We start from the raw sequence: 25,286 nt of genomic DNA on the forward strand, positions 1-25,286 counted from the left end.
CCCTACAAACCCAGTGCCCCTTGTAGGAGGATTCTGTCCCTAAAGGGGGTGCGGTGTGGCATCTTGGGATCAGCCACCTGGAGCCCAGGGAGTGACGTTCCTCCTCGGGAGGGGGCTGCCCAGGCCCAGGCCACTCAGCAAGGCGGGAGGCTTTCGTTAAGGCTTGGGCTCCTGCCTCTGGGAGCAAAAAGCCAGCCTGGGAGGAGACCGGGGCCTACAGTTTATTTTATTTGACATTTTTCAACGTCAGGACACTTCAGCACCAAGGAGGAAACGAATCCCATCTGTTCCCGAGCTCCCGAGCACGGTTTAAGAGGACAGGCTGGGGAAGGAGGGGACGAATAGGGACAGGACAGGAGCAGCCAGCCGCCACGCAGGGCAGGGACCACCCGACGGTGGAGCCCCGCTGCCCCCCGGCACACCCGCAGGGCTCTGCCTAAAGCTCTGCGGTCCTTGGTTGAGGTCGCCAGACGGCGGTCCTGCCAGGGCTGCAGAGACTACTCTACCCCAGGTGAACGGCGCCCCCGGGAGGGTGTGACAGCAGCACTGCTGGTGACGCAGCTGGGGTTCCTGCCCACCCAGACCACCATTTACACAGACGGAAGTGGAGACGGTGAGGAGACGTGAGAGGCGCGTGCAAGTCAAAGGAGGGAGGGGCTGGAGGGCACACACAGCCCCGTCCGCACGCCCTCAACCCCCGCCGGAGCCCACACTCACCTCTGTAGGTGCAGCGTCCCCACCTCCCACCCCAACACTGGGGGTTAGGTGTGTGCAGATGACTGTGGAACTCATCTCCTTATTTAGATTAAATTCCAGACCTCCCTATTTTTAGAAAAACAAATTCCTCTTCTCTTCTCAGGAGGTAAAAATGTCCTGAGCTGCCACCTAGGGCAGCCGGCAGCCAAGCCGATGCTGTCCCCGGCGTCAGGCTCTGGATGTCACCCTGCCAGGACCGGGTAGGTCAGTCCAGGTGCCATAATTCTAAGAGGATCATTGACAACCTGAGAGCTTCCAGAGGAGGGTAACGAGGACAGGTGGGATCTGGAAAACTGGGTCATTTCAGGAAGTACTGAACTGAGTTGGGGAGTCTTTCTTCTGTAGAGAAGAGACTATCTGAAGCATCATTAAGAACGTGTTGAGACGTGTGGATAAAGACTTCCATTTAGTCTGTTTTTCTCAGATGACAACGTTCGAATCCACAGGCAGAAGTGAAGCAGATTTCAGGTGAATACTTAAACGCTTTCTTGTCATCTTATGCGATTTGGAGCGGAATAAGCCCCCCCGGCACTGTGCCCACCCAGATCAAGGCTGAAAGATGCTGTCGGGGTTACTATGAAGAAGATTCGTTAACTTTATGGGAAGACAGACTAGCCCCCAAATCACTGAGAAGCGTCAGAACAATACGGCTTCCTGAGGTAGGAGAGGTAGGCCGGGCATGAGACTTGGAATTTGTATTTTTAAAAAGCCCCAGCAGCGGGCTCCCCTGGTAGTGCAGTGGTTAAGAATCCGCCTGCCAATGCTGAGGACACGGGTTCGAGCCCTGGTCCGGGAAGATCCCACGTGCCGCGGAGCAACTAAGCCCGTGTGCCACAACTGCTGAGCCTGCGCTCTAGAGCCCGCGAGCCACAGCTACTGAAGCCCGTGCGCCACAACTACTGAAGCCCACGCGCCTAGAGCCCATGCTCTGCAATAAGAGAAGTCACCGCAATGAGAAGCCCACACACCGCCTTAAGAGTAGCCCCCGCTCGCCGCAACTAGAGAAAGCCTGCGCGCAGCAACAAAGACCCAATGCAGCCAAAAATAAATAAATTAATTAATTAAATTTTTTTTAAAAACTAAAAAAAGCCTCAGCAGCTATAAAACTCTTGGAGAAAAACATTGGGGAAAAGGTTCATGACATTGGATTTGGCAATCATTTGTTGACTATGACACCTACAGTGTAGGCAACAAAAGAAACAAGAGATAAACTAGACTTGATTGAAATGAAAAACTTTTGCGCATTAAAGGGCACCATCAACAGAATGAAAAGGCAACCCGCAGAATGGGAGAAGATATGTGCAAATCATATGTCTGATAGGGGATTAATACCCAGAATATATAAAGAACTCCTACAACTTAACCACAACAACCAAACAACCTAATTAAAAAATGGACAAAAGGCTTGAATAGATATTTCTGCAAAGAAGACATACGAACGGCTAATAAACACATGAAAAGATGTTCAGCATCTCTAGTCATTAGGGAAATGCAGATTAAAACCACTTCATACCCATCACGATGGCTGTTATTCAAAAAACAAACACATGGAAAATAACAAGTGTTGGCGAGAATGTGGAGAAAAGGCAGCCCTCATGCACTGCGGGTGGGGATGGAAAATGGTGCGGCCACTCTGGAAAACTGTATGTGGTTCCTCGAAAAAATTAAAAATAGAGCTACATATGATCTAGCAATTCCACTGCTGAGAATACACCCGAAAGAATTGAAAACAGATGCTTGAGGAAATATTTGTACACTCATGTTCATAGCAAGCAACCCAAATGTATATCAGTGCGTAAATGGATAGACAAACTGTGGTCTGTATATACAATGGAATATTATTTGGCCCTAAAAGGGAAGGAAATTCCGACTGCTATCACATGGATGAATCTTGAGGACATGATGCTGAGTGAAATAAGCCAGTCTGAAAAAGACAAATACCGTGTGATTTCCAGTTCTGTGAGGTCCTTAGAATAGTCAAGCTCATAGAGACAGAAAGAGGAAGGGTGGGGTGGGGGGCTGGAGAGGGGGCTGGGGAGTCAGTGTTTAAGGGGTGCAGAGTTTCAGCTTGGGAAGATGAAAAAGTCCTGGAGATGACGTCAGTGATGGTGATACGGCAATGTGAACGTAATTCCCACCACTGAACTCTTAAACTTAAAAGCAGTTAAGGGCTTCCCTGGTGGCGCAGTGGTTGAGAGTCCGCCTGCCGATGCAGGGACGCGGGTTCGTGCCCCGGTCCGGGAGGATCCCACATGCCATGGAGCGGCTGGGCCCGTGAGCCATGGCCGCTGAGCCTGCGCGTCCGGAGCCTGTGCTCCGCAACGGGAGAGGCCACAGCGGAGAGAGGCCCGCGTACCGTACCGCAAAAAAAAAAAAAAGCACTTAATATATTAGCCACATATAAAACCAGATTTTACTATAACTGTTTAAATATATAACTTCAAGTATATGATGGTTTTAGCAGCTGCATTCCCTTCCACATCCTGGTTTGTTGAGATTCAGTTTGAAGAATCTGCCTTCCCTGAGCTCACCCAGATGGGCAACCCGGAATCCGCCAGGCATTGGGATGGAGCGGGGAGGGCTGATTCCGGACTGAACAAGGGCTTGGGAAGAGCCCCAGGTGGGCGATCCCCCATCAGGGGATGGACGGAGGGCACCGAGAAAGCCTCGGGGTCACTGCCATCCTCCACGTCTCACCGGGATGGCCTGTGACTGTGTCAGCTGGGGTCGGGGGGATGGGGGGAGCAAAAGCCCGACGGCGATCCTCACCTGTCCTGCTCGCCCAGCGCTGAGACTTCTGAGAGTCGGGAAGTGAATGGTCATGGGCAGTGGCCAACGGGGAAGGGATGGGGTGTCACTGGTAGGTGAGAAGGGAATAGCCCTGCCTGTCTTATGAGTCGGAAAAGCAATTTTCTTAGGAGCAGGACGTTTTCTAAGTTACAAAACGTGGATGGAAACCACAGTGGGAGAGGGAGGACCAGAAAGGGGCTGGGCAAGTGCGGCTCAGGTTCCCTGGAACCCAGGATGCCCTGCTTCTAGTGAAAAAACACAGCACTTAACTGTGAAAACACATAACTGAGGAGTGATTGGTTATATTCAAATTACTGAGGGTTATAAATGGATCCCCCTCAACTCTGACTGCTTAAGGGCATTAAAGGATGGGTGTGTTGACAGTGCTGGCGGGGATGTTAACGCCACAGCCCCCTTAGAACTGGCTCGTTGAGAGTTGCTGCTAATTGCAGACTGACCGTAAAAACTCATGTGAAATTATCTTGGCGCCAGCACTGCAGTTCGCAGTGAGGACCACTTTGTGGGTATCGCCACTCTGTTCTGTGTTCCCTGCGAACCCCACGCTTCCCCAGGGCTGACGGGCATGAGTGCACAGGGAGGGAAGGTCCCATCCATGCCAGTCTAGTGAACTCTGCTTTTGCACTGATTCAGGAGCACACACACGTCCAGAGGAAAGAGGACAAAGACAAGGTGCTAGAGGCCGACTAAAGGGCGTCTCTCCTGGCTCCCCCGCCCAGCACTTCGTACCCACACACCCCTGAATCTATGTCCCCAGGATTGGCCAGCTGCTGCTACATCTGTCCTTGCTGCCGATCCTGATGGGGCTGTGCTGCACTGCCCAGTCCCTGAGGGCAAGCCTGGGACCCTCAGGGGGCAGGAGTCCCTCCCCTCCTTTAGAGGGTGATTTTAACGATAACAGTAACAACAATAATAGCAATAAAAATAAACTAACACGGATTGAGCATTTACAAAGAGCCAGGAATTATCCCAAGCACTTTATGTAATTAATGCATTTAACCTTTATCATCACCCTGAGATAAGTTCTATTATTATCGACAGACAAACCAAGCCTAGAGAGCTTAAGTGACTCGCCCAAGCTCACAGCTGGTTAGGTGCCAGAGGTCCCACCACCTGCTTCAGACTGGGGTCTCCCCAAAGGCAGAGTCCTGGATGTGGGAGCTCTCTGCCCTGTCCAGCTGGGCGATGTCAGAGGGCAGGGACCCAACACTTCCTCAGAGGAGAAGGGCTTCCTGGGGCAGAGGCTGTGCAGAGCAGCATCAGATGCCAGGCTCTCCTCCACCTAGCACAGCCTCTGCACCCACGAGGAGCTGGACAACTGTCTCCGGCCCCAGCCCCACGCTGGCGGAGCTGACAAGAGGTGGGCCGGCCCCTGGGGCTTACAAGAAGTAAACAACCCCATTCATGAGTCAGTTGTTTTGCTCCAAAGCAGCCTGTCATCGGGACAGGCCCTGCCAGGTCCGGTCCTCCCAGTACATCCCTGGGGTGGGGAGCAGTGGACAGCCTGGAGCTCAGCTACCTTCCACTCCCTTCCAGTTCGAGCTGTTTACTGGGGAGAACTAGTTCCAAGGGGGGTGGGGAGGGAAACTGCGGCTACCCGTGTGGTCCCTGGGGGGGTCCAGCAAACCAAGAAGGGCGAGTGGAGGTAGAGCCAGCCGGAGATGCCTGAGAGCTTCCAGAAGCTGTGCAGTGCTCTGGTCTCAGCTCTTGGACCCTGAAGTCCCTAGCAATTCTTTCTTCCTGTCCTCTCCCCTCATGTCCCAGACTGCGCGCCCCCCCCCCCCGCAAGCGGCTCCACAAACCCAACCCTGTCTATGGGGCAGAAAAAGATGAGAAGAGGAAGACGGGAAAGAAGGGTTTGACGGAGGGTGCCGCGTCTGGGTCAGACTCGGAAGTTGAAGCGCTGGCAGAGGTTTGCACAGGAAGAAACCAGAGGAGGAGAAAGGGGGCCAGGGTGGGGTGGGGACAGGGGTTGGGGCCCAGCGGTGGAAGCAGAGCTAGTACTGCGCTCCGCTCTCCAGCGCTCCCAACACACGCCCTTGGCCTCTCTTCTCAGTAGTCCCTCGAGGGAAAGGGACCCTGTCACCCTGACTCTCAAATAGGGAGGTCAGGCTGTCCCACGTGCACGCGTACAGCACAAGAATCCTCCAGGGCCCAGACCACCAGCGGGTCGGGGTCGGAGACCAGGCGGGGGGCGGGGCTGCCACAGAATGACAGCTGCAGGGGCCAATGAGGGGGCACCTTCGCTGACCAATCAGCTCCTCAGACATCGCCCCCCCCCACACACACACACCTCGACCAACCTCAGCAGCCTCGCGCGACAGCGCACACGACGCCCCCCCCCCCCCCCACTGGCTCCTTGTCACAGAACAGCTTCCCTCCCCGGAGCGAAGTCCATCCACCCTTATGGGATTCACGCGCTGCGCTGTCCGTGGTCCCCTCGCCCTCCCTGGGGTCCATCCGCCCTCTGGCGTCCGCGCACTGGACTGTCCTCCCCCCAGCTGCCCACGGGCCGCTCCTACCCGGTGGTGATGTCGTCGTCCTCCGTCATCGTCTTGCCCATGAGGTCGCTGTCGCTCATGTAGCCGGACTTGAGGTCCACGTCGTCCGAGTCCAGGGACTCGACCAGCTCCAGGCGCGAGATGTGGCCAAGCTTGCTGGGGGAGCGCATGGGCATGGTGTGCGCGTAGTGCGCGCGCTCCCCGTGCATGTACCAGGAGGGCGGCCCCTCCGAGCGGCAGCTGCCGCCCACCGACGGCGCGTCCCCGGCCTGCAGCCGCGGGCTGGACTGGCCGTAGCGCCAGGAGAGGGGCGACGAGCGGTTGGACAGGCTGGACACACTGCGGGGGTTGGCGTCGTCGCTGTCGTAGCAGGTCATCTCGAGGGAGCTGGGCGAGTGGAAGGGCACTGGTTACTCTCCAGTCCAGCGCTCTGAGCCCGGTCCTCGGGCGGCTGTAATGCCTCCCTCCACTCTCCCGCCCTCCCGCCTCTGCCCCTCTGCCCCCCTGCCCGAGCTCCTGGGCCTCCTGGAGGCCTCTTACGGTGTATGTTGCCCTGAGGTGTGTCAGCTCAGGTCGTCAAAGGAAGAGGCCGGTGAGCGCTAGGGAAGGAATCCCGTACCCGGTAAGGGCACAGATTTTATGATATGACCTGGGTTTGAATCCTTTTCTACTATTTACGAGTCAGGAGGCCGAGGCAAGTCATCCATCCCCTCATCTGTCAAATGGGGATAAAACTATAATAGCTACTTTATCATATATAGAGTGGTAAAGACCTGACACAGTGCCTGGTAGACAGAAGGTGTGCAATGAACGGGAAGGGCCCCACGAGACCTGGGAGGCTCACCTGAGAGTGGAAGGCCTCGATCATTCACTTTGTTCAGGGAGTCTAGCACCTCTTTTCTGTTAGTGAACTCAGGGCTAGTTGCTTCCCAAACCAGAGACAGCAAAGTCAGGAGTGGGGTGTGGAGCATGTAGGTCCCCGAAAGACTAGCCCCGGCCAAGGCATGGGCATCGGGAGAAGCAGTGGAACCTCAGCAGAGGACAGAGCGGCCTTAGCCGGACAGAGGGGAGAACGTGGGGAAAATGGACGGAGCGGGTGAAGCCTCAGGCCCCGCTCGGCCAGGCCAGGGAAGCAGGTCAGTGCTAGATGGCCTGAGCCCAGGGGGTCTGGAGCTGGGGAAGGAGATGCCTCTCTCCCTCAGGGGCCAAGGTGGCTGCTTGGACAGGCAGAGACCCACAATCCCCCCCCAGCCTAGCAGATCAACCGCAGGTGGGGTCTCAGTGGCTTGGCCTAAGTAGAGCCAGACAGGGTTGAATAAATGAGATGGGATCTGGGGGCCAGGAAAGCTGGGCGGCAAAGGGAAGCTGGGTTACAGAGCTCAGGAATCTTTATCTGCAAACACATCCATTTCTTAGTCACTCTAGGGGGTCAAATGGAGGGAGACACTGATTTTTCTATTCTTGTTTTTGTAAAGTTCCTTGAAAATAACAAAATCCTCCAAATTGTCTCTGTCAATCCTGAGAAAACAGGGTTTTACTTTTTGATCAAAAACTGGAGGGAGCTGTATGGGCCTTGACTGTGACGGTGGTCCCTGCAGAAGTCCTGTGGGTGAGCAGGGGGCCGGGATGGGCAGGGCAATCAGTGAACAGACTTCCTGGCCTGGTCCACACCCAGCTTCTCCCCTTGGGACTTCCTGTCTATCCTGTGTGTGGTACGCTGGGTACTTTCCCTTTCTAGTGACTCGGACCTCAGGGGGAATGGCAGTTCCCTGGGTGCTTGTGGTCCTGGGGGGTGGCGGGGGCGGCCTGCCTCGCTCACCGTGGCGGGTTGCCCTCTGCACACCCTGGCGGGTGCTTGGCACTCAAGACCGCATGGGCGGGGGTGAGCCCAGGACGGACGATCAGGCGAGTTCTCGAAGTGAGACTCAGTACCAGGCCTTGTGCAGCAAGTAGGGGCTTAGTAAAAAAAGCTGACCGGGGCTTCCCTGGTGGCACAGTGGTTGAGAGTCCGCCTGCCGATGCAGGGGACGCGGCTTCGTGACCCGGTCCGGGAAGATCCCACATGCCGCGGAGCAGCTAGGCCCGTGAGCCATGGCCGCTGGGCCTTACGTCCGGAGCCTGTGCTCCGCAACGGGAGAGGCCACAACAGTGAGAGGCCCGCGTACCGCACAAAAAACAAACAAACAAAAAAAAGCTGACGGTGACAAGGGGGCGAGGAGCAAAAGGAAGAAGCCAGTGACGGCCCTGGTGACAGGACGATGGAGAGCTTCAGGGGAGCCCGTTTTGTAGCAAAACTAGCGTCGCGTGTGGGTGTGCCAAGTGCCAGGTCCCTCGGTCCTGTTCCCGGCTCGCAGCCTCGACTTCACTGCTCCCCTCTGTCCCCAAACACACCTCCAGACACCTCTGAGTCGGTGGTGGAAATTCTAGCTCAAACTTGGGTCCTTGATTTCCAGTCCTAGATTTCGCCCTTCAGTCTTGCTTCTCTCTGGGGAGGACGTTTTATGGGGTGGAGGGCATGGTGGGCCTGGAGCGGGTTGAGGGCGGAGTTCCACTTCCTCTCCGGCTGCAGCTCTCTGACCCACACTCTCTCCTTGCGGGGGAACAAGCCAGGGAAATAGGGGAAGTCGGATAGGAGGAAAGGTTTCTGAAAAGGAACTGAATCTAGAGGCAGCCTGTCAGCTCCAGGGTGAAAATAACCTTGCTGGACACACTCACTGGACTGTAAGCTCCTCCAGGACGGAGCCTGTGTTTGTCTTGCACTCAGCCGGCCGCGCTCTCAGCTCGCTGGACGCAGAAGCCACCCTGATCCACTCGTGAGACTCTGGCCTGTGACCCCTTCTCCGGAGCCCCCCGCTGCACCTTCTCTAACTCAGGGCGTGTGTACACATCCTGTCCGCTCCCAGGGCCGAGGGAAGGGCTGATTGATGGAAAGCACTTTAATAAGTAAAAGGGCCGTAAAAATTCAGGGAATCATTGTTTTGGCTATCAAAGTGTGAACCAGGAATAATATAAACCAAAGCCTAAGACAGGAAGTGGCTCTGGGTCCACAGTAAACAGAAAAACCAGCTTCAGGGCTCTTGGTTCTTTTTCCCATAAAGGGAGAGAGAAGCCAGAGGCCCGAGGCGCTGCCCACGCACCAGTCAACTTTATGCAAAAGGCTTCTGGCCTTCCTCTTCCCACTCTGCCCCCAAGCAGAAAGCAGCAGAGCCTGCCTGGGGTCAAGGTGCCTTAACTTGGAGGTCTGGGGGCTCAGAGGTCGGGGCACCAGGAGGCTGAGGGGCTGGGGGCTCAGAGGCAGGGGAACAGGAGGCTGGGGGCTCAGAGGCAGGGGAACGGGAGGCCGGGGCTGCTGCGGCTGCCCTTTCCCTGTGGCTGAGTCATCTGGGGTGTGACCCTCTCAGGAACGGAGCTCTCGCTGCCTTCTTTGGCATGGGGCTGGCGGGTGATTTGGCGCTGAGCACCGTTCCAACAACTTCCCTGGCTGGGGGAAGGAGGACGTTCAAAATTTCATCCACTGGGTCCTTAAAATGGTCAGCCGAGCCAAGCCAGACCCCTGTCCCACCTGGGCTCTGCTCAGGGCTGGGGGGGCTGGAGGCTGGACACAGACGTAGAGGGACCTGAGTCCCAGGGCCTCCCGGAGCCCCACCATCCACTTCTTTTCTCAGCCCTCCCTGATCACATCCCTTTCATCACTAGTCGGGGTCCTGCTGGCCTGAGCAGAGGTAACCCCAGAGAGAAGAGGCTTTGCTTCATCATGTAAAATGTTTTAGATGTCTGGGAGCAAAGGGCTGCGTGTCCAGATGGGATGGGGCCGGGGAAAGAGTGTGGGAAGGAAGGAGGAGGGATTCTCAGCAGGGGAACCGGAGCCGATGGGTGGGAGCCACTGAGGCCAGACTTCAGCTCCACTTCATAGTCACAGCAACCCCACGAGGCAGGGATGGCTGAGAGGTAGTGAGTTCTCTGTCACTGGAGGTATGTAAAGTTGGTCTGCATATAACTTGGCCACACACTTGGGCCAAGAAAAGCCTTTTTCACACTGCCCCTAGATCCCAACTTTGCTCTCATTTTCCAACCCCAGGAGATGGGGAGGAACTGGCTTCCAGGCCCTTTCTCCACCTTCCTGCTCCACAGCCCCCAGGATTTCTCAATCCTGGCTGTTTGCTCTCTACCCCCCAGGGTGTAGCCCGGCCCTCTGTCCCCCTTGGAGCTGACGGCATGAGCTCATCAGGCAGCCCAAGGAGCCAGTGCGGGAAATTCTGAGTCACGGCAGAGCCTGAGGCCAGGACACCGGGCAGGGAGATGCTGCGGGAGGGGTCCTGGTGGGGGCTGCGAGGCTCTCGGGGGGCAGGTGGAGGGGGTCTGCGTGGCATGGAACCTGGGCCACCGTGCTGGCCAGCGGCTGAAGGGCAAGAAGGATGCTGGGTGTCGGGAAGGGCATGTGGAAACTTCAGAACAGAACAGGAGGGTAGTTAATAACCCCTGTGACCACGAGGAGACGGGCACCCAGCAGGAACACGGATGTGGGAGACCACAGCCTGAGCCCCGTGGTGGCTCCTGCTTCCCACCTCCCTTCCAGTGATGCTCCAGCTTAATGAAACGAAACCTAAGTCTCCAGCAGCAGCAGACACCAAGCAAGGCCACACTCCTCCTGTGGACGCATGGACGTGGTCCCGGGGGCCGAGCGCGCACTGCTCAGACGCCCACCGACCTCGCACGCTCGGGCCGAGGTCGCGGGCCCTGCCCCCCAACAATGGGAGGAAGAGGGGGCAGCTGGCTCTCACCTGTGTGTCACCTGGGACCCTCGCAGGCTGGACATGGTCTCCTCCAGGTTCTGTCGTAGATCCAGGACATTCTGCACCGTCCTCTTTCTCTGGGACTCCGGATCTAGAGTGCGGAGAGGAGAAGCTAGATGAGTGGAGAGGAGTCACTGCTGGGCCAGGAGGTGGCAGGTGACCATATCCCCAGGGGAGCGGTCCCGGGGGCACGAGGGTCTGCCTCTCAGGCCCTCCTAAGGGCCCTGGACATGCCCTGGAGTCCTGACGTCCCAGCCCTGGACGGGGGCTGCAGGCAACGGCCTTCAGCGTCCTCCCAGAGCCCCGCAAGACCACCCCAGCCTGGCGTCACTTTGGGGGGCCCCGCTTCTCCCGGCAGAGGCCCCGGCCCAGGCCCCGGAAGGTCTGCCCGAAACCCCGTCTCTGGAGATGTGTTGGTAAATGTTTAACAACCGGCTCTCGTAGGTGGGGATGCCCAAGTGGATAGTGCTGGCCAGTTTCTGGGGTATCAGCACCTGCTGTGAGGCTGCCAACGTGATGTCGCCGACCCCAGGGTCAGGGGGAGGGGCTGGTGTGAGCCAGCCCCAGGCTGGGAGCGTCTGCTGCTGGGGTCCAGGGGAGAGTTTGCCCAGAGCCCCCGAAACGCTGGCGGGCAGGGGGCAGTGAGCAACCGTCTTCCGGGGCACGGGCTGAGCACAGGGCATCCAGACCCCAGGCCGGCGGTGTGAGCCCAGGTGAGGCTGTGCGGGTGCAGCCCCACTGCAGACCCTGCACGATCTGGGTCATAGAACCCAGCCTTGGTCTCCAGGCAGGACTTTAGCCTGGACAGAGGAGACTCCACCACAGCACACAGAAACGTGCCCCATCGCCTTCCCAGGGTGGAAACATCCAAGAGCCTGAGGGTACCGAGCATGGAGAGACTCAGGGACTTTGCCCTTCCCTCCGCCAATCCATCCAGGGAGCCTCCACGAAGCAGACACCACGGTCCGCCCTGCTCCACGGCTTAGCGGGGACCTGGGACACACAGTCACCGAGTGCAGGCAGATCCCCCATTGCGTCCCTCAAAGGCACAACCTGTGGGAGAGTCACAGACCCACGGAGACAACAGCAAAGCAACGGGGAAAAGCCCAGAGCTCTGACCCCGCAGGCTACCGGGCCCCGATCCGGACCCTCGGGGGCCCTCCCCCACCCAGACCCAGCAGGAGCGTGCAGCTGTGTTAGCTGCCGAAGGGGACGTTTCTGAGTCCCTTCAGGAGGCACTTTTCCCCGACTAGGTCCGGCCGGCTGGCAGGCGGCTGCCCTGCCTGTCTGGTCAGCGAGGTGAGGGCTGCAGGAAGCCTTCCTAGAGCCTCGGAGGCACCTTTCCATAGAACCGGCTCCACGGGGAGCCCAGACACCTCCCTCCCCTGGGGGCCTGGGGGCAGCCGGCAGGGAGGAGGGCAGGTCTCCTCGCGCAGCACGCCTGGGGGTGCCAGTGCCTGTTTATCCTGGCAAGGGTCACGTGTGAGCTGCTCCGTGGCTGTAATGATGGCTTGGTGTGGAGAACAGACAGGGACCCTGTCTGTGTACGTATATTTTTAAAGCTTGCTCCTAAAAGGCCTATATGGGGACCAAGATGGGGGGGGCTCCTGGGCCAGGGCGATGCTTTCCATGGGTTTGGCAGAGGTGAGGGAAGAGGTGCACACGACTCCGAGGGGTGAGTGTCCCCGAGAGGAAGGGACCAAGGGTGACTCGGAGACCGTGTGTGCCAACCCCAGGCAGGCATCAGCGAGGTGGGGCCTCACAGCACGGGGGGAGCTCTGTGCTGCTGCCCCCTTTCACGGAGGAGAAACTGAGCCTCAGAGACAGGGTCCCACGGCTCACATGGAGCACCGGGCACAGTCAAGTCCAGGAAGGAGCTCACACTTCTTCGCATCGATCACAGGGCATCTCGGCATCGCCGGCACCAAGCCAGCGGTGGCACAGAGTAGGTGCTCAGTGACCGTCTCTAGAATGGATGGATGAGACCATAAAAACATAAAAAAAGAATGGATGGATACGTGTCCCATCAGGAAAACGTCTTTCTTCCACAAGAGTCCCTGGAAGTGACTCAGTCCAACACGGTCACAGGAGGAACGGGAGGCTGAGGTCAGGGACGGGGGGCGGGGGGATGATTGGCTGGAGGTGCAGAAAGGTATCAATGAGCAACACGTGGCATCAGGCTGCTGCCCCAGGTGTAAGTGGGCATGCAGGGGGGGAGGCGGGGACAGAGCTGGGGACAAAGCTGGGGACAGAGTTGGGGACAGAGCTGGGACAGAGCTAGGGTGCCTGGCTCTGCTCTCTGCCCCAAGGCCTGGAGAGTCTGCAGAGGTGCCACCCCTCAGCTCCCTCCGAGCCCCAGCAGCGTCCCCTGGTGGCCATCTCGGGCATGCCACCCTGCTCGTCAAAGACTCAGCTCAGGTGCAGCTGGTGGTGAGAGTCCGGCTGTGTCCACATTCTCAGGTGGCAGGCCCATCTCTGGGGGTGCAGCGGGAGTCCCAGGACAAGAGGCTGCATGGAAGGGAAGGCCTCTGTGGCTCAAGGAGCTGCAGACCCTGTGCCTAGGCTGGGCGTGGGGGGGAGGGGGTAGGAGGGCAATTCGATATTCACATCCCTGACCCCAGAAGCAAGTCTTTAAATGTTTAGCTTTAAAATATGAATAAGCTGCATTTGCAAAGGCATTCACCCCCCCACCCTACCCACCTCTGACCCCCAACCCATAACAAGCTTCACCCCTTTCCCACCATCTCCGCAGGGATCAGAGATGGGGTGGGGAGGTAATCTGGGGCACACGTGACTTTGTGACAATGTTTTGTTGGCTGAGTCATGATGCCTCCATGCGTCTGTCAAATGTCAGGTCTGGGTATGGGGGAGAGGCTGGAGGAAATAGAGCGGCGGTGGGGGGAGCCCGGGAGCTCCTCTCCGGCCCCCGTGTGGGACAGGGACGCACTCAGGACACTCCCAGTCTATGCGGTACCTTCGTTCAAATGAGGAAAAGGGCCCCTCCAGTGTGACTCAGCTCCCGCCAGGGTCCTCGCTGTGGCCACAGAGCACCTCTCCCCTGGGCTGGAGGCCCTGATCAGGACACACCTCACAGCCTCCCTCTGGAGGCCTGGCTTCTCAGCTCCTGCAGGACAGGGTCCACCAGCAAGAGGAGGGCGTGGTGCATGCCTGAGTGTGCGTGTGTGCCTGTGTGTGTGCGCGTGCATGTACGTGTGTGTGAGAAGCAAGGCTGGGGGGAGGCAGGGTGGGGATCCCAGCAGTCATGGGGTGACAAGGAGGTGGGGCGGGGAGCACGAGTTGTCCTGACTGCTGCTCCAGGCCGCACCCTGCAAATGGAGTGGCCGGGAGGATGTGTGTGCTCCCTGAGCTCAGAAGACGCAACAGTCCTGCAACCCAGCCGTCGCCACGGTAACGCACAGTCGCCACAAACAGCATCCTCCCAGCACGCGCGGGGGCGGCGTTCCTTATAGGAGACCACAGAGAGCCTGCTGTCTCCATCAGGAGTCCTTGGAGTAAGGACCGGCCCCCAAGGAAACCTGACACCAGGTGCGCACGTGTGCACACACACACTCGTGCAAATGCACACAACACCCACTCACTGAGTGTGCACCACGTGGTGGGCTCAAGACTAGGCCCTTCCCACGTCTGTGTGACTCCAAAGCTCTGTTCTTTCCACGACAACACAGGGCCTTAAACAGGCACACACGCCTCCAGACACACACCTCCCCAGGGTCCAGCTGGCAGTCTGTGGAAACCCTCACATCAGAATCACGCACACTCTGCTCTGCCGTCCCAAAGACGTGTGCACGGAGACAGTTGTGTGGCCGTGTCCCCTGCCGCAGGTGTGGAAGGAAAAGACCAGGGCACAGGGGTCACTGGAGCTGGAGACGGGGCGGCACCCTGAGAGGCTGATGGCAAACAGGGTCCCTTCTGCTCTGGAGTCAGAACCAGGGAAACAGGCTTCTGGAGGGCGAGACCGTGAACGGCCAAGACCCGGAGAGGGGGAGTGCCGTCGGGTGGTGCGGTAGAGGGAACGCAGAGCTTGAGGCAGCAAGGCCAAGGGCAGGTGCTGGCCATGCCCTCCCAGCATGTCTGACCTGGAGCGAGGCATCTCACCACTCCTCTGAGTTGTCCGCTCTATTAAAGGGAGAGAATAGCGTACCCGCCCGCTGGCACAGTCGGGAAAATTAAAGAGCTGAGAATTAAAGAGCTTGGTGCCCAGGAGGTTCTCTGCACGAGGCAGCTCTAATGTGTCCAAAGGTACAGCGGGGGCGGGGCGGGCAGTGGGCACACCCAGACACCTGCAGGTGGCAGTGCCGTTCCTGCAGGTGCAGCTCAGGTGGACCCCACCTTCTCCGCTGGGATTCGCTCCCACGTGGAGGGGTCACCAGGCCCACCTCCCCCTGCACTGCAGCGATGGTACATCTTCATCCCCAGTCCCTGCGAGCCCGCCTCAGTCGTGGGAAGTGCTGGGACTCAGGGCCCTTCTTCGGCCTATGATCTGAAACCTGACATAATGGGCACGAGGATAAGGACCCCAAGAGATTTAGGGGCCTGCAGGAAGGAGGAGGGACTCAGCAGTCAAATTTCCCCAAGTTCTGTACAGCTTTAATTACTGGCTGACAGTTAGGTGAACCGCTGTTAACTGCCTGGTGAACTCTTAATTACTTGCACTGCGTCTCGGAGCGCATGTTCAGTTTAGCCCGGGGCAGGGCCTCCAGAGGACTGAATCTGTGTCCAGCCTCGAGACTGGCTCCTGTTCTGAGTGTCTGCACCAGGTGGGAACCGACAGGAATGGAAGTGGCTCAAGAGAAAGATTTTCAAGTCCCGGCATTTCAGAGCTCGAAAGAAGCATCTCGTGAACGGGAGAAAAAGCACATCGCTCCAGCCCAGAGAAGAAAGGCTTGGGAGCGTCACCAGGTGGGCATAAACTAACTGAGACAGTACAGAATAGATCCACCTAGAAATCCAGGCTAAAGGACCTGGGACAGGCAGGACTAAGCTTCTCACACACACATACACACCCTCTCTCTCAACAACTCCCAAAACGAAAAAAAAATCTCTCCTGACCCTATTAGATCCCAAGGGTAGCGTCCAAGTCTTCTCTAAATTCTAAAATTCATCACAGCTTGGGCTCCCAGTACACGCAGGTCAAATACCATGATAAGAGCCAGTTACAAACACAAACTTCTCTCTGACAAAGCGATCTCCGGCTCTAGCCAGGGGTCCCCTTCCCGAGCAACATTTAGCAGGAGATCCTTGGGAGTCTGCGTCACCACACGACCACCAGTGTCTGTGGACGGTCGTTCTGCGTGGACACGCAGCCCCACGTCTCTGGGAGTCTGACTCATGTCTACCCCTCTCCTCTGCTCAAGGACGTGACCTTCAAGGTCCAGCCCGGGAGGGCACCGTGGGCCCACCCCCGGTCCCCACATACGCCAGGTCTCCGCTCACGGCTCACAGGTCATACCAGGTGGGTTCTGCGGACTCTGAAAGCCAGTAACCCTGCCCTAGATGGACTGCCAGGGGCATTGGCCTCCGCGTGAGGCTGGCACGGGGCTGAAAGCGCAGATGACAGGACGCTGCACACAAACCTCCCTGCCCCCTGGCAGAGCCCAGCAGCCCTCCTTCACCTGCAGCCACTCCCCCACTCCTTTCCTCACCACGTTTCTGAGCCCAGAGGCCCCAGGGAGAGCCCGGAGTGGCCCTCCATGCAAGAGGCTCCCACCTTCACCACCGTGTGGGCGGGGGTAGTTTATTCTTTTACTAATTCCATCGTTTCACTCGCCCCCACGTAAGTCACAACACCGTGGGAGGCGGGCGCCACAGAGCCCTGCAGCGCGACCAATCCAGTGCTTCCTGCTGCCGAGGGCTCCCGGGTCTCCATCCTTGCTCTGGAGAAGCCTGAACCCTCTCGACCAACGAGTGCCCGCCCGGAGCCCAGCAGTCAGTGGCCCCAGAGCACCCAGGAAGCGCCAGGACGACAAAGCAAGGTACCGGCCATGTGCTTGTGTGAGGCGAGGAAAGGAAACCAGGAGGAGCCAGAGAGGAGGGGCCAGAGAGGAGGGGCCAGAGAGGGGGCACGAAGGGGCTCCCCTGGCCCAGAATCACCAGGCAGGGGTCTCTGCAGATCCCCGACAGTTTTGATTTTGCTTGAGTGAGAAGACTTGGCTCAGAGACCCTCAGCGACTTGTCTCCAGTGGGCACTGGGCCAAGAGGAAGTGTGAGGCGGGGTGGAAGATGAGGGCGGTGGCTCGGGGCCAGTGGAGAGTTCCCTCTTGGTTTCCCCCGGGCACAGCTAGTCGGCTGTGGGGCCTTGGGTAAGCTACCTTCCCTTTCTGGGCTTCAGTTTCTCTGTGGATTAAATACGCGAGTTGGGGCTGGGCACACCCAAGGCCCGAACCAACTCTGACAGCCTGTGCGGCTCTGTTGTTGGCTAAAGCCTGTAAAATCTTTCCTCCTCCCCGACTGTGCTGAAGAGGCAGGTGCCAGGGTATCACCCACAGAGGCTACGACTCAGCAGCTTGGAGACGGGGCCCAGGAATCTGCATCGCCCAAGCCCCCCCTGTGGGTGACGCGGTGCGGAAGGCAGCGCCTGGGAGATCCAGACGCCTTGCTGCAGGCCGCCAGAACAGGCTGCCCATCGAAACCAGGGCTTCCATTTCCCGATGCCAGGCCGCCGGGCGGTGCGTCCTGGGCCTCCAGCTCAAGTCTGCTCCCTTGGCACAAACGCACTGTCCCTTCCCTGCGGAAGTCCACTCCCGCATCCCCAGGCCTCACCTGAGGGGCCCCCTCTGTCCCGCTCCTCTCCTCTGGGGATGCCCTCCCCAGGCCACCCGGCCGCGGCCTCACTGCGGAGACGGGCCGCCAGGGGGCGCTGCCGGACGCTGCCGCAGTGCTGCCGGGCAGGCAGCGTCGGCTCCAGGATCTGGGCGGGCAGCGCCCAGACGCTCTCCTTCCCTCTGCGTCCTGCTTATCACAACCCCCTTCGCCTGGCTCTGCGCTCCGGGGCTGACATCCTCCCTGACCCCATCCTCCTTGGAGAACGGCCAAGGCTTTGCAGCACCTACTCTGGGGAGCCTGCCCGCTGGGATAGAGGCTGCAGGGCCTGGCTTCTGGGCACCCGTCGGCTCCACTCGGCAAGCCTGGACGTGGGGCTAGAGCTTCGAGAGACCCGGCTGGCCTTTCTGCTGCAGGCGCTGCAGACAGAGTGCCTCTGGGGAGTGGAGCAGGCTTCCCATCCCTGCTCTGGCCTCACTTGTGCTCGGCAGTGTTCTCAGGCAAAAGCTGGCCTGATGAGGGAGGAGTCATCCCCGACACCCCGCATCGTGCCCAGCCCCGCCCTTTCTCGGGGGAGTGGCCGCCTCTCTGCAGCGGGCGAAGGGCGGCCCCCTCTCTGCAGCGGGCGAAGGGCGGCCCCCACGGCCGGCCGGTCAGCCCGGCTCAGCCTGCACTTGGAAGAGGGCTTGGACAGCGATCCTGCCACAGCTGCTTCTTCACGTCCAGCACCGTGTGCCTCAGAGAAAGACTTGCTGGTCCAGAGCGGCCAGCGCCGAGGGCTAGGGGACCCGGCGAGGGTGCCCGCCTCCAGCTCTGTCTGGAGGGGTGCCGGCCTGCTCCTTTCTCTTCTGCCTCATTTCCCTCTGATCGTTAGGTTACAGGGTCAGAGAGTGGATTCTTGACGTACTGAGCCCGCCCTCATTTAAAGACCTGAACTCCAGCCTGGGCGCAGAGGGCCAGCCTCCTGCCGACGACGGCCTGCTGGCCTGCCTCGCCGGGGGACGCGGCCCCCTTCCCTGACAGGCCCGGCTCTCCGGCCCTGTAACCCTCACGGTTTACTGGCAATGTTCTCACAGTGATGCGGCCCAGAACCTTCACGTGACACCCGGCTCCAATGAAGTCGCTGCTGCTGGGAGCGGAGTGGTTGTTATGGCAACAGTTCTCACATTAGCAAAGACCATCTGCAGGCAGAGGGGGGAGGGGAAGGAGGAGGCTGCGGGAGGGCGAGGGCTGGGCCCAGGTGTGGGCGACAATTGGAAGGGGCCCTGGGAGACTTCTGGTTGTGAAACTAGTCATATTAGTATCGGCTAACTGGGCTAAGTCCTCCGGCACCTGCCAGACACGCTGCTACGGGCTTCTGCTTTGTCGCCCATGTAACTGTCACAACAGCCCTTTGAGATGGTCCAGTTATCACCCCCATTTTACAGCTGAGAAAACTGAAGCCCAGAGAGGTTAAGTAAGCTGCCACAGGCAGTACAGCCAGGATCCCAACCAGATGGTCTGATTCTAGAGCTGTTATTACCTGCTGTGACTGCGGCCATGATCCGCAAACGGACATAGGTATACAGTGTGTTTACAGAGCGCTAACTCACAGAGCGTAACAGTCACCCTTTGAAAGGGCTCCATTCAGTGGGTTTTAGTACCTCTGTAAAGTTGTGCAGCCATTGCCACTATCTGATTCCAGAACATTTGTATCACCCCCAAAAGGAACCCCAGACCCATTGGCAATCTCCCCTTGCCCCAGCCCCTGGCAGCCCCTGACCTACCTCCTAGCTCTGTGGATTTGCCTATCCTAGGCACCCCACAGAAATGGAATCGTAAACACGTCGACTTCTGCGATTGGCTTCCTTTACTTTCAAGGCTCATTCCCGTACCATGTGTCAGTACTTCATGCCTTTCCGTGGCTGAGTCATTTTCCATTGTATGCGTACACCCTGTTTTATTTACCTCTTCATAATTTGATGGGCATTCGGGTCATCCTTGCCTGTTTTACGAATAAAACTGCTGTGACCACTCATATCCAAACTGCCACATGGACATCGGTTTTCATTTCTCTTGGATAAATGCCTAGGAGCGCAACGCGGGGTCATACAGTAACTCTGTATCATCTGAGGACCCGCCAGGCTGCCTTCCGAAGCGGCTGCACCATCGTTCCCACCAGCAGCGCGCTAGGCCTCCGACCTCGCCACGTCCTTTCCAACACTGGTTACTGTCTGTCTTTTTATTCTAGCCATGCTAGTGGGGGTGAAGTGGTGTCTCACTGGAGACTTAATTTGCATTTCCCCAATGCCTCACGCAGTGGAGCATCTTCTATATTGAAATTAACTAAAATTAAATACAAATTAAGACTTCAGTTGCACCAGCCAGACTTGAACTGCTCAGGAGCGCCACCTTCATGTCGGCTGGTGACCACCACAGCAGAGAGGGGGCAACTCCATCACCCAGGAAGTCCTCCCGGGCAGCGCCGCCAAGCCTGCAGGCCTGGTCTGTACTGGAATCACGGCTTTTCCATAAGGTGTTCACCTTCGCTGCACTTCGAGTTCAGCAAATCTGCTTTACAAATGGGGCCCACCTTGAGGTTTGCAAGGCCCAGAGTGAGTCGGACAGAAAGCTAACAGAGCACAGCATCCGAGTCAGTGGCAGCCGGGGTGAGGGCGGGCTCCCCCTGCACTGTGCGCTCTCGCTCCCCCTCCCACCCGAGTCCCCAACATCACTGCCTTTCCCAGGACCTACCAGTGGCCAAGTGACAAGAGGCACTGCCTCTGAAGGTGCCAGCCTAGTTGGGGGCGGGCGCCTCACACGTCAGTGCTACTGGCTGTAGGCCCCCCGGAGATCTCCAACCCGGACCTTCCAGTCTCCTCTGTAGATTCTGCCCCCCTGGCTCCCCGGGAGGGGCCACACCACAGCGAGGGGACGGTCAGATGGACAGGCTACCACTGGCTTTGAAGCCCCAATCGCTCCCCGAGAAGCTGCTGGCGTCCCCACACAGGGGGCCTGCAGCCGACAGCCAGCACAGAACTTCATCTCCAGCCTCACTCTGCTCACCTGTAAAATGGGACGATGGCCCTGGGACAATGGCGACTGGGCTGCGGGTACAGGGTTGGCCAGCCTGTGTGCCAGCGTGGAGGAGGGTGGATGGTAACACTCGTCACGCATCAGAGCTGGCGGGAGCCTCAGAGGCCATTTGACAGAAGGAAGAACTGAGGCCCAACGGAGTGGCAGTGACCTGGTCAGGATGTCAGAGCCATGCCAGGGGACAGGGGAGGTGGCCAGGCCTCAGGGAGGATTCCAGTGGGGACAGCTGGGGGCAGGGCACGGCCATGCAGGGCTGCCCGAAGCGGGAGGCCCTCTTCTAGCAGGCTCTCCACTTCCCCCAGCCCGGTGAGAACATCTGCTTCCCATCAGACCTGTGCTCCGCCTGGTCCGGCCGCCTCCCCAGAGGTTTCCCATTTCTGAAAAAGCCTTCTATGTCACCGATCCCCTCGACCCTCTGCTGCCCCCCCCACCCCCAGGGGGACCCTCAGGCTCAGCCCATCTGCCACCACCGCCTCCAGGGTAGCCCCACCATCCACCAAAAGGACCAGGCTTAACAAAGGCCAAGGCGCCCCCCCGCCCCCGAGGTTGGGCACAAGAGCAGTGAGGCAGGGAGGCTCATTTTAAAGACGGCTTCTGATTGGGGGTGCAGAGAAATCGGCATAAACCTGAAGAGGTCCGCTGGAGCCACTGAGGCGCAGGCACTATCCTCTGAGGCGGGAAGGGAAGGGAACGGGTATCTACTCAGTGCCTCATGCGCTGAGCACGGCACCAAAGCCCGAATGTAGTTACCCCACTTTACAGATGCCGGGCTCAGAGAGGCCGCTTAACTTCCTAAGATCACACAGCTTGTGCAAGCGGTGTAGTAGGAATCTGAATCCAAGTCTGACTCTGAAGTCCATGCTTTTCCCAAAATAAATCATAACTGACAATGAGGACAACGGAGAAGGATATGCCCAGAGGCCCTTCCCGACCGACACGCTGGGATGGGGCGCCTTACAGGTCACAGGAAGAGGCCCCTCCTGCTCTGCTCTGGGAACGCACGAGGGCAGGGCTGCCAGGAGGCTGGGGGAGTAGGCCTCGGGCCAGGCCAGCGTCTCTCTACCTCCAGGACTTGGGGCCGCGGCCAGTCCCCTTGCTGGCAGGCACGGTCCTGCCCAACACTTCCTCGAGGGACCCCTCTCTCCCGCTGGGCTTTGTCCCAGTTCTGGAACCTGCGGGTCATCTGGCCTGGGAAGAACCTTCCTAGAACGTCTGGCAGGCAGGCTGTGTGGCCCGCTTGCCAAGACCGTGGCTGTGCTCTGGGCCATGAGACCCTCCGAGCTCCCCGTCTCCAGCCGGGAGCCTGGGAACCTGCTGCGGCCAAAGCACAGCTCCAACACCCTCTCCCTCCCCCGCGGCCCCCCCCCTCCGCCCCCGCCCCGCCCCCAGCAGCCGGCCTGTCCCTGGAGGAGCCGGCTAGTCCCTATACACTGCAAGGGTGGGCTTCAGAGCTCCCGCACAGCTTCTTCTGGGCCTTTCTGGGCCTTGGATTCTTCTTCCAGAGCGATCAGCTGGTCCCCACAGCCTGATGCAGGGGGAGGGGAAGCGAGGGATGAGCAGGGAGGGGCTCATGCGCGGTGCGCCGCAGCCCCTCCTCCGGGAGGACCAGCCTCAGCTCCCGCCTGGTCCCGTGCGGGGCCAGGGCGAGGCAGGGGCACTCTGGAGAGCCTTGGACCCACTCAATGTAAGGCCAGGGAGGGTCAGGGAGAGGCAGTGGGGACACCGGGCCTTCTTTCAGCCTTCACCCAATCCCCCCAGGGCCGGGCTGCAGCCGCTGAGCCGCTTAGGACTGGTCACCACTTGAATGGAACCAAATTCCCAGGGAAAATCCCCCTGGAGAGCGTCCCAAGTCTGTGCGCTATGAGGACACACCCTCCCGGTGGGGAGCCCCGGCTCTTCCCCACACCCCACGTCCCCACTGTGTGAGGGTTCTCGGAAGAACCCAGCAGGCTTCCTTCTGCTGGAGCCTTCTAGAAGGGCAGAGATGGGCGAGCGTTGAGCTGAGTGAGGTCCAGCTTGGGCCAGGAACCACACTCAGGGCTCAGAGGGCGGCCGGGGGAGGCCAGCCTGTCTGCAGGAGCCCTCGCAGCTGGAGGCCGGGGCTAGGCAGAGAGTGGGTGCGGGCAGCGGTGCAGAGAGGCCCCCTCAGGGGGGCCAGTGTCCTTTGCTTTCATCCTCCCCCCGGTGCAAGGGAACGTCCTGAACCCACCAGGCCAGAGCAGGAGGCCTGAGTGCAGAGAGGCTGGGGCAGGGCTCGGCCTGGAGGGAGGGTCTCCGGAGGAGAGGGGGGACCAGGAAAGTAAGCCCCGAGGGCCTGGCCGGGCTCGCCTCCTGGAAACACGCAGGCCCTCTGGCAGAAATGAGCTCGCCTGTCCCTCTAGCGTGGAAGCAATACACTTAACGTGTATTAAGTGCCGACTGCGTGCCAGGCCCCTGCACGGTTCTGATGCCATTTAAGCCCTGTGCCGACCCTGTGAGGTGGACGCCAGGAGAGCGGGTTCTGCAGCTCGGGGTGAGCCCACCACCGCTCTGGGGACGGCATCCCGCCCATCACAGGTCTTCAGTGATAAAGCACCCCACAGAACACAGCGCCCGGGGAACACGGACCCCCTCCCGGTGGCTTCTAGTGTCTGCCAGCGGATGGACCTGTTCTCAGGGACGTGATTCTGACGGCCAATAAAGACCACCATCCCAGGGCTCGTCCATGGCCTGGCTCAGCCTGCTGGCGGGCCAGGCCACCATCTCCTTGCAGATGACCCCCAGCCCAGCGAGGGCAGGAGGCCCCAGCAGCTGGTGAGCCCTGCCCCCTCTCGGGAGTCATCCGTTATTAATGAGACCGAGGGTGCAGAGGGCTTGCCCCGGGCTCAGAAGGAGGGATGGGAGGAGAGATGGGGGTCAGCCGTGCCCAGGTCCAGCACCAGTCAGCACGTCACTGCTGTCTCCTTCAAACGACAAAGGGAGCCCCTGGCCCTCCGCTTTCCTGCCCGGTGCCCTCACTCCCCATTACAGCAAGCAGCTCCCCTCTGCCCCCACTTCTCAACGGGGGTAGCCCAGTGAAGACTTGGGGCTCTCCGTGCTCCCACGGCTGGTGGTTGCCATGGGAACAGCGGGCCAGGGCTCCTGGGGACCAGGGTGAACAGACTTGACTGAACTGATGTCTGTGCGTCTCCCCTCCCCCATGGGGGAAAGAATGCAGCACAGGAGTGCCAAGCCCAGGCCGGAGGCTGGGGAGGGGCTCAGGTGGCTTCAGACAGACCCTGCCCCCACCCCACAGACCAAGGAGTCACAGGCCACGCCATCCACGCCACGTGAGACCTCCGTGCCTCTCAGATGCCATTCGAGTCCTCGGCCTGGCGTTCAAGGCCCTCTAGGGGCAGTAGCCCGATTTTCCACCGTTACTTCCTAGCCTGGGTAGAAGTCACTCGTCCTGCCCTCGGGTCCCTGCTGGGGCCCGGGCAGACTTGTCCACGGCCTCTGCACCCCACTTCTGTCCACACCTCTTCACTGTCTGTCCGCCTCCAGGGCAGAGACCATAGCTCTCCATCCCAAACGCCTAGCACCTGCCAGGTGTGGCAGGTCCTCCATAAAGCCTGCCGCACATACGTCCTCTGCCATGCCTGCCCTGCCTCAAGGGACTCTCGGGTTCACAGAGGGGCAGGGAGGCAGCCTCCTGTCCCCAGGTGCCCCCAACAGCCGGCCCCTCCCGCACTGCCGCCCCATCTTCCTGCCTCGGGTCCTCCAGGAGGCTTCCACGCCGGCCCCGCTCCACTCCCCACACACCTTCTGGATTCCTGCATCCGCCTCAGCAGCTCCCCCTCTACCCTGCTCCCACCCACGGGCGGGCTTCGAGGACACCCCACTGTCCCATCACACTCGGGGCGCTTGTCTTCATCTCCCTGCTCAGACACAAATCAGAGGGAAACGGCTCCCCTAACACCATAAACGCTTTCTGTGGAGCTCAGGAATTCACTCTAAAGATTGTCCTGTGTTTTCCGGGCCGCTATAAACTCCCGTTACCCGGGAGCCGCCGTGATCCTCCCTGGGAAGGCAGACATATATTCTACTGGACGTACAGCTCTTTAACACGCACTGAAGAAGAGCTCCAATAAAACTCTCCATCCCAGACTCGTGAAGCTGGGGCTCCAGGGACCCCTTCCTTGAAAGGGTCCCAACAGCCTCCCAGGGCCGGCTCTTAGGCGAGGCTCCCTGGACTCCCAGGGTGCAGTCTCCCTGACATAGCCCTCAACTTGCCGTCACCCGGCTGCTTGGGGACACCCTTCAGCTGTTGCCGTGCCCCCTCTGCACCTCAAGGGTCCAGAACACGGGCTCATCAAGCAAGCGAGTAAGCCATGAGCCAGCAGGGAGGAGAGAGGAGGACCCAGCCCCTCACGGCTCCACGCCCAAGAGGAAGATGCAGTGCAGGGGACATGCAACACACACATGTGAGCCGGGACCAAGAACGGCGGGCGCGCTCCGTTCCAGGGTCTTCGGGCGGGTACACTGCTCCCCGATTCTGCAGTTAGAGCCCGGAACGTAGCCAGGGAGGGCAAAGCAGGAGACATCTGAGGCTCCA

At 59.4% G+C, this 25,286-nt stretch overlaps 1 protein-coding gene across 4 annotated transcripts in view; it reads right to left on the reverse strand.

Moving 5' to 3' along the window:
- The window catches only part of NAV1 (neuron navigator 1), a gene marked incomplete at its 5' end in the record, with an annotated part of 148,569 nt that overhangs the window by 72,652 nt on the left and 50,631 nt on the right, over positions 1 to 25,286 (reverse strand). For all 4 annotated transcript variants that reach the window (XM_082648551.1, XM_082648550.1, XM_082648548.1 and 1 more), the window contains 2 exons: positions 6,087 to 6,452; positions 10,847 to 10,949. In XM_082648551.1, coding sequence (XP_082504677.1) covers positions 6,087 to 6,452; positions 10,847 to 10,949 — 469 coding nt within the window. The remainder of the gene's footprint in view (positions 1 to 6,086; positions 6,453 to 10,846; positions 10,950 to 25,286) is intronic.

The sequence above is a fragment of the Grampus griseus genome (assembly GCF_964374135.1).
Source record: "Grampus griseus genome assembly, chromosome: 1".
In the NCBI taxonomy this organism is placed as follows: Eukaryota; Metazoa; Chordata; class Mammalia; order Artiodactyla; family Delphinidae; genus Grampus; species Grampus griseus.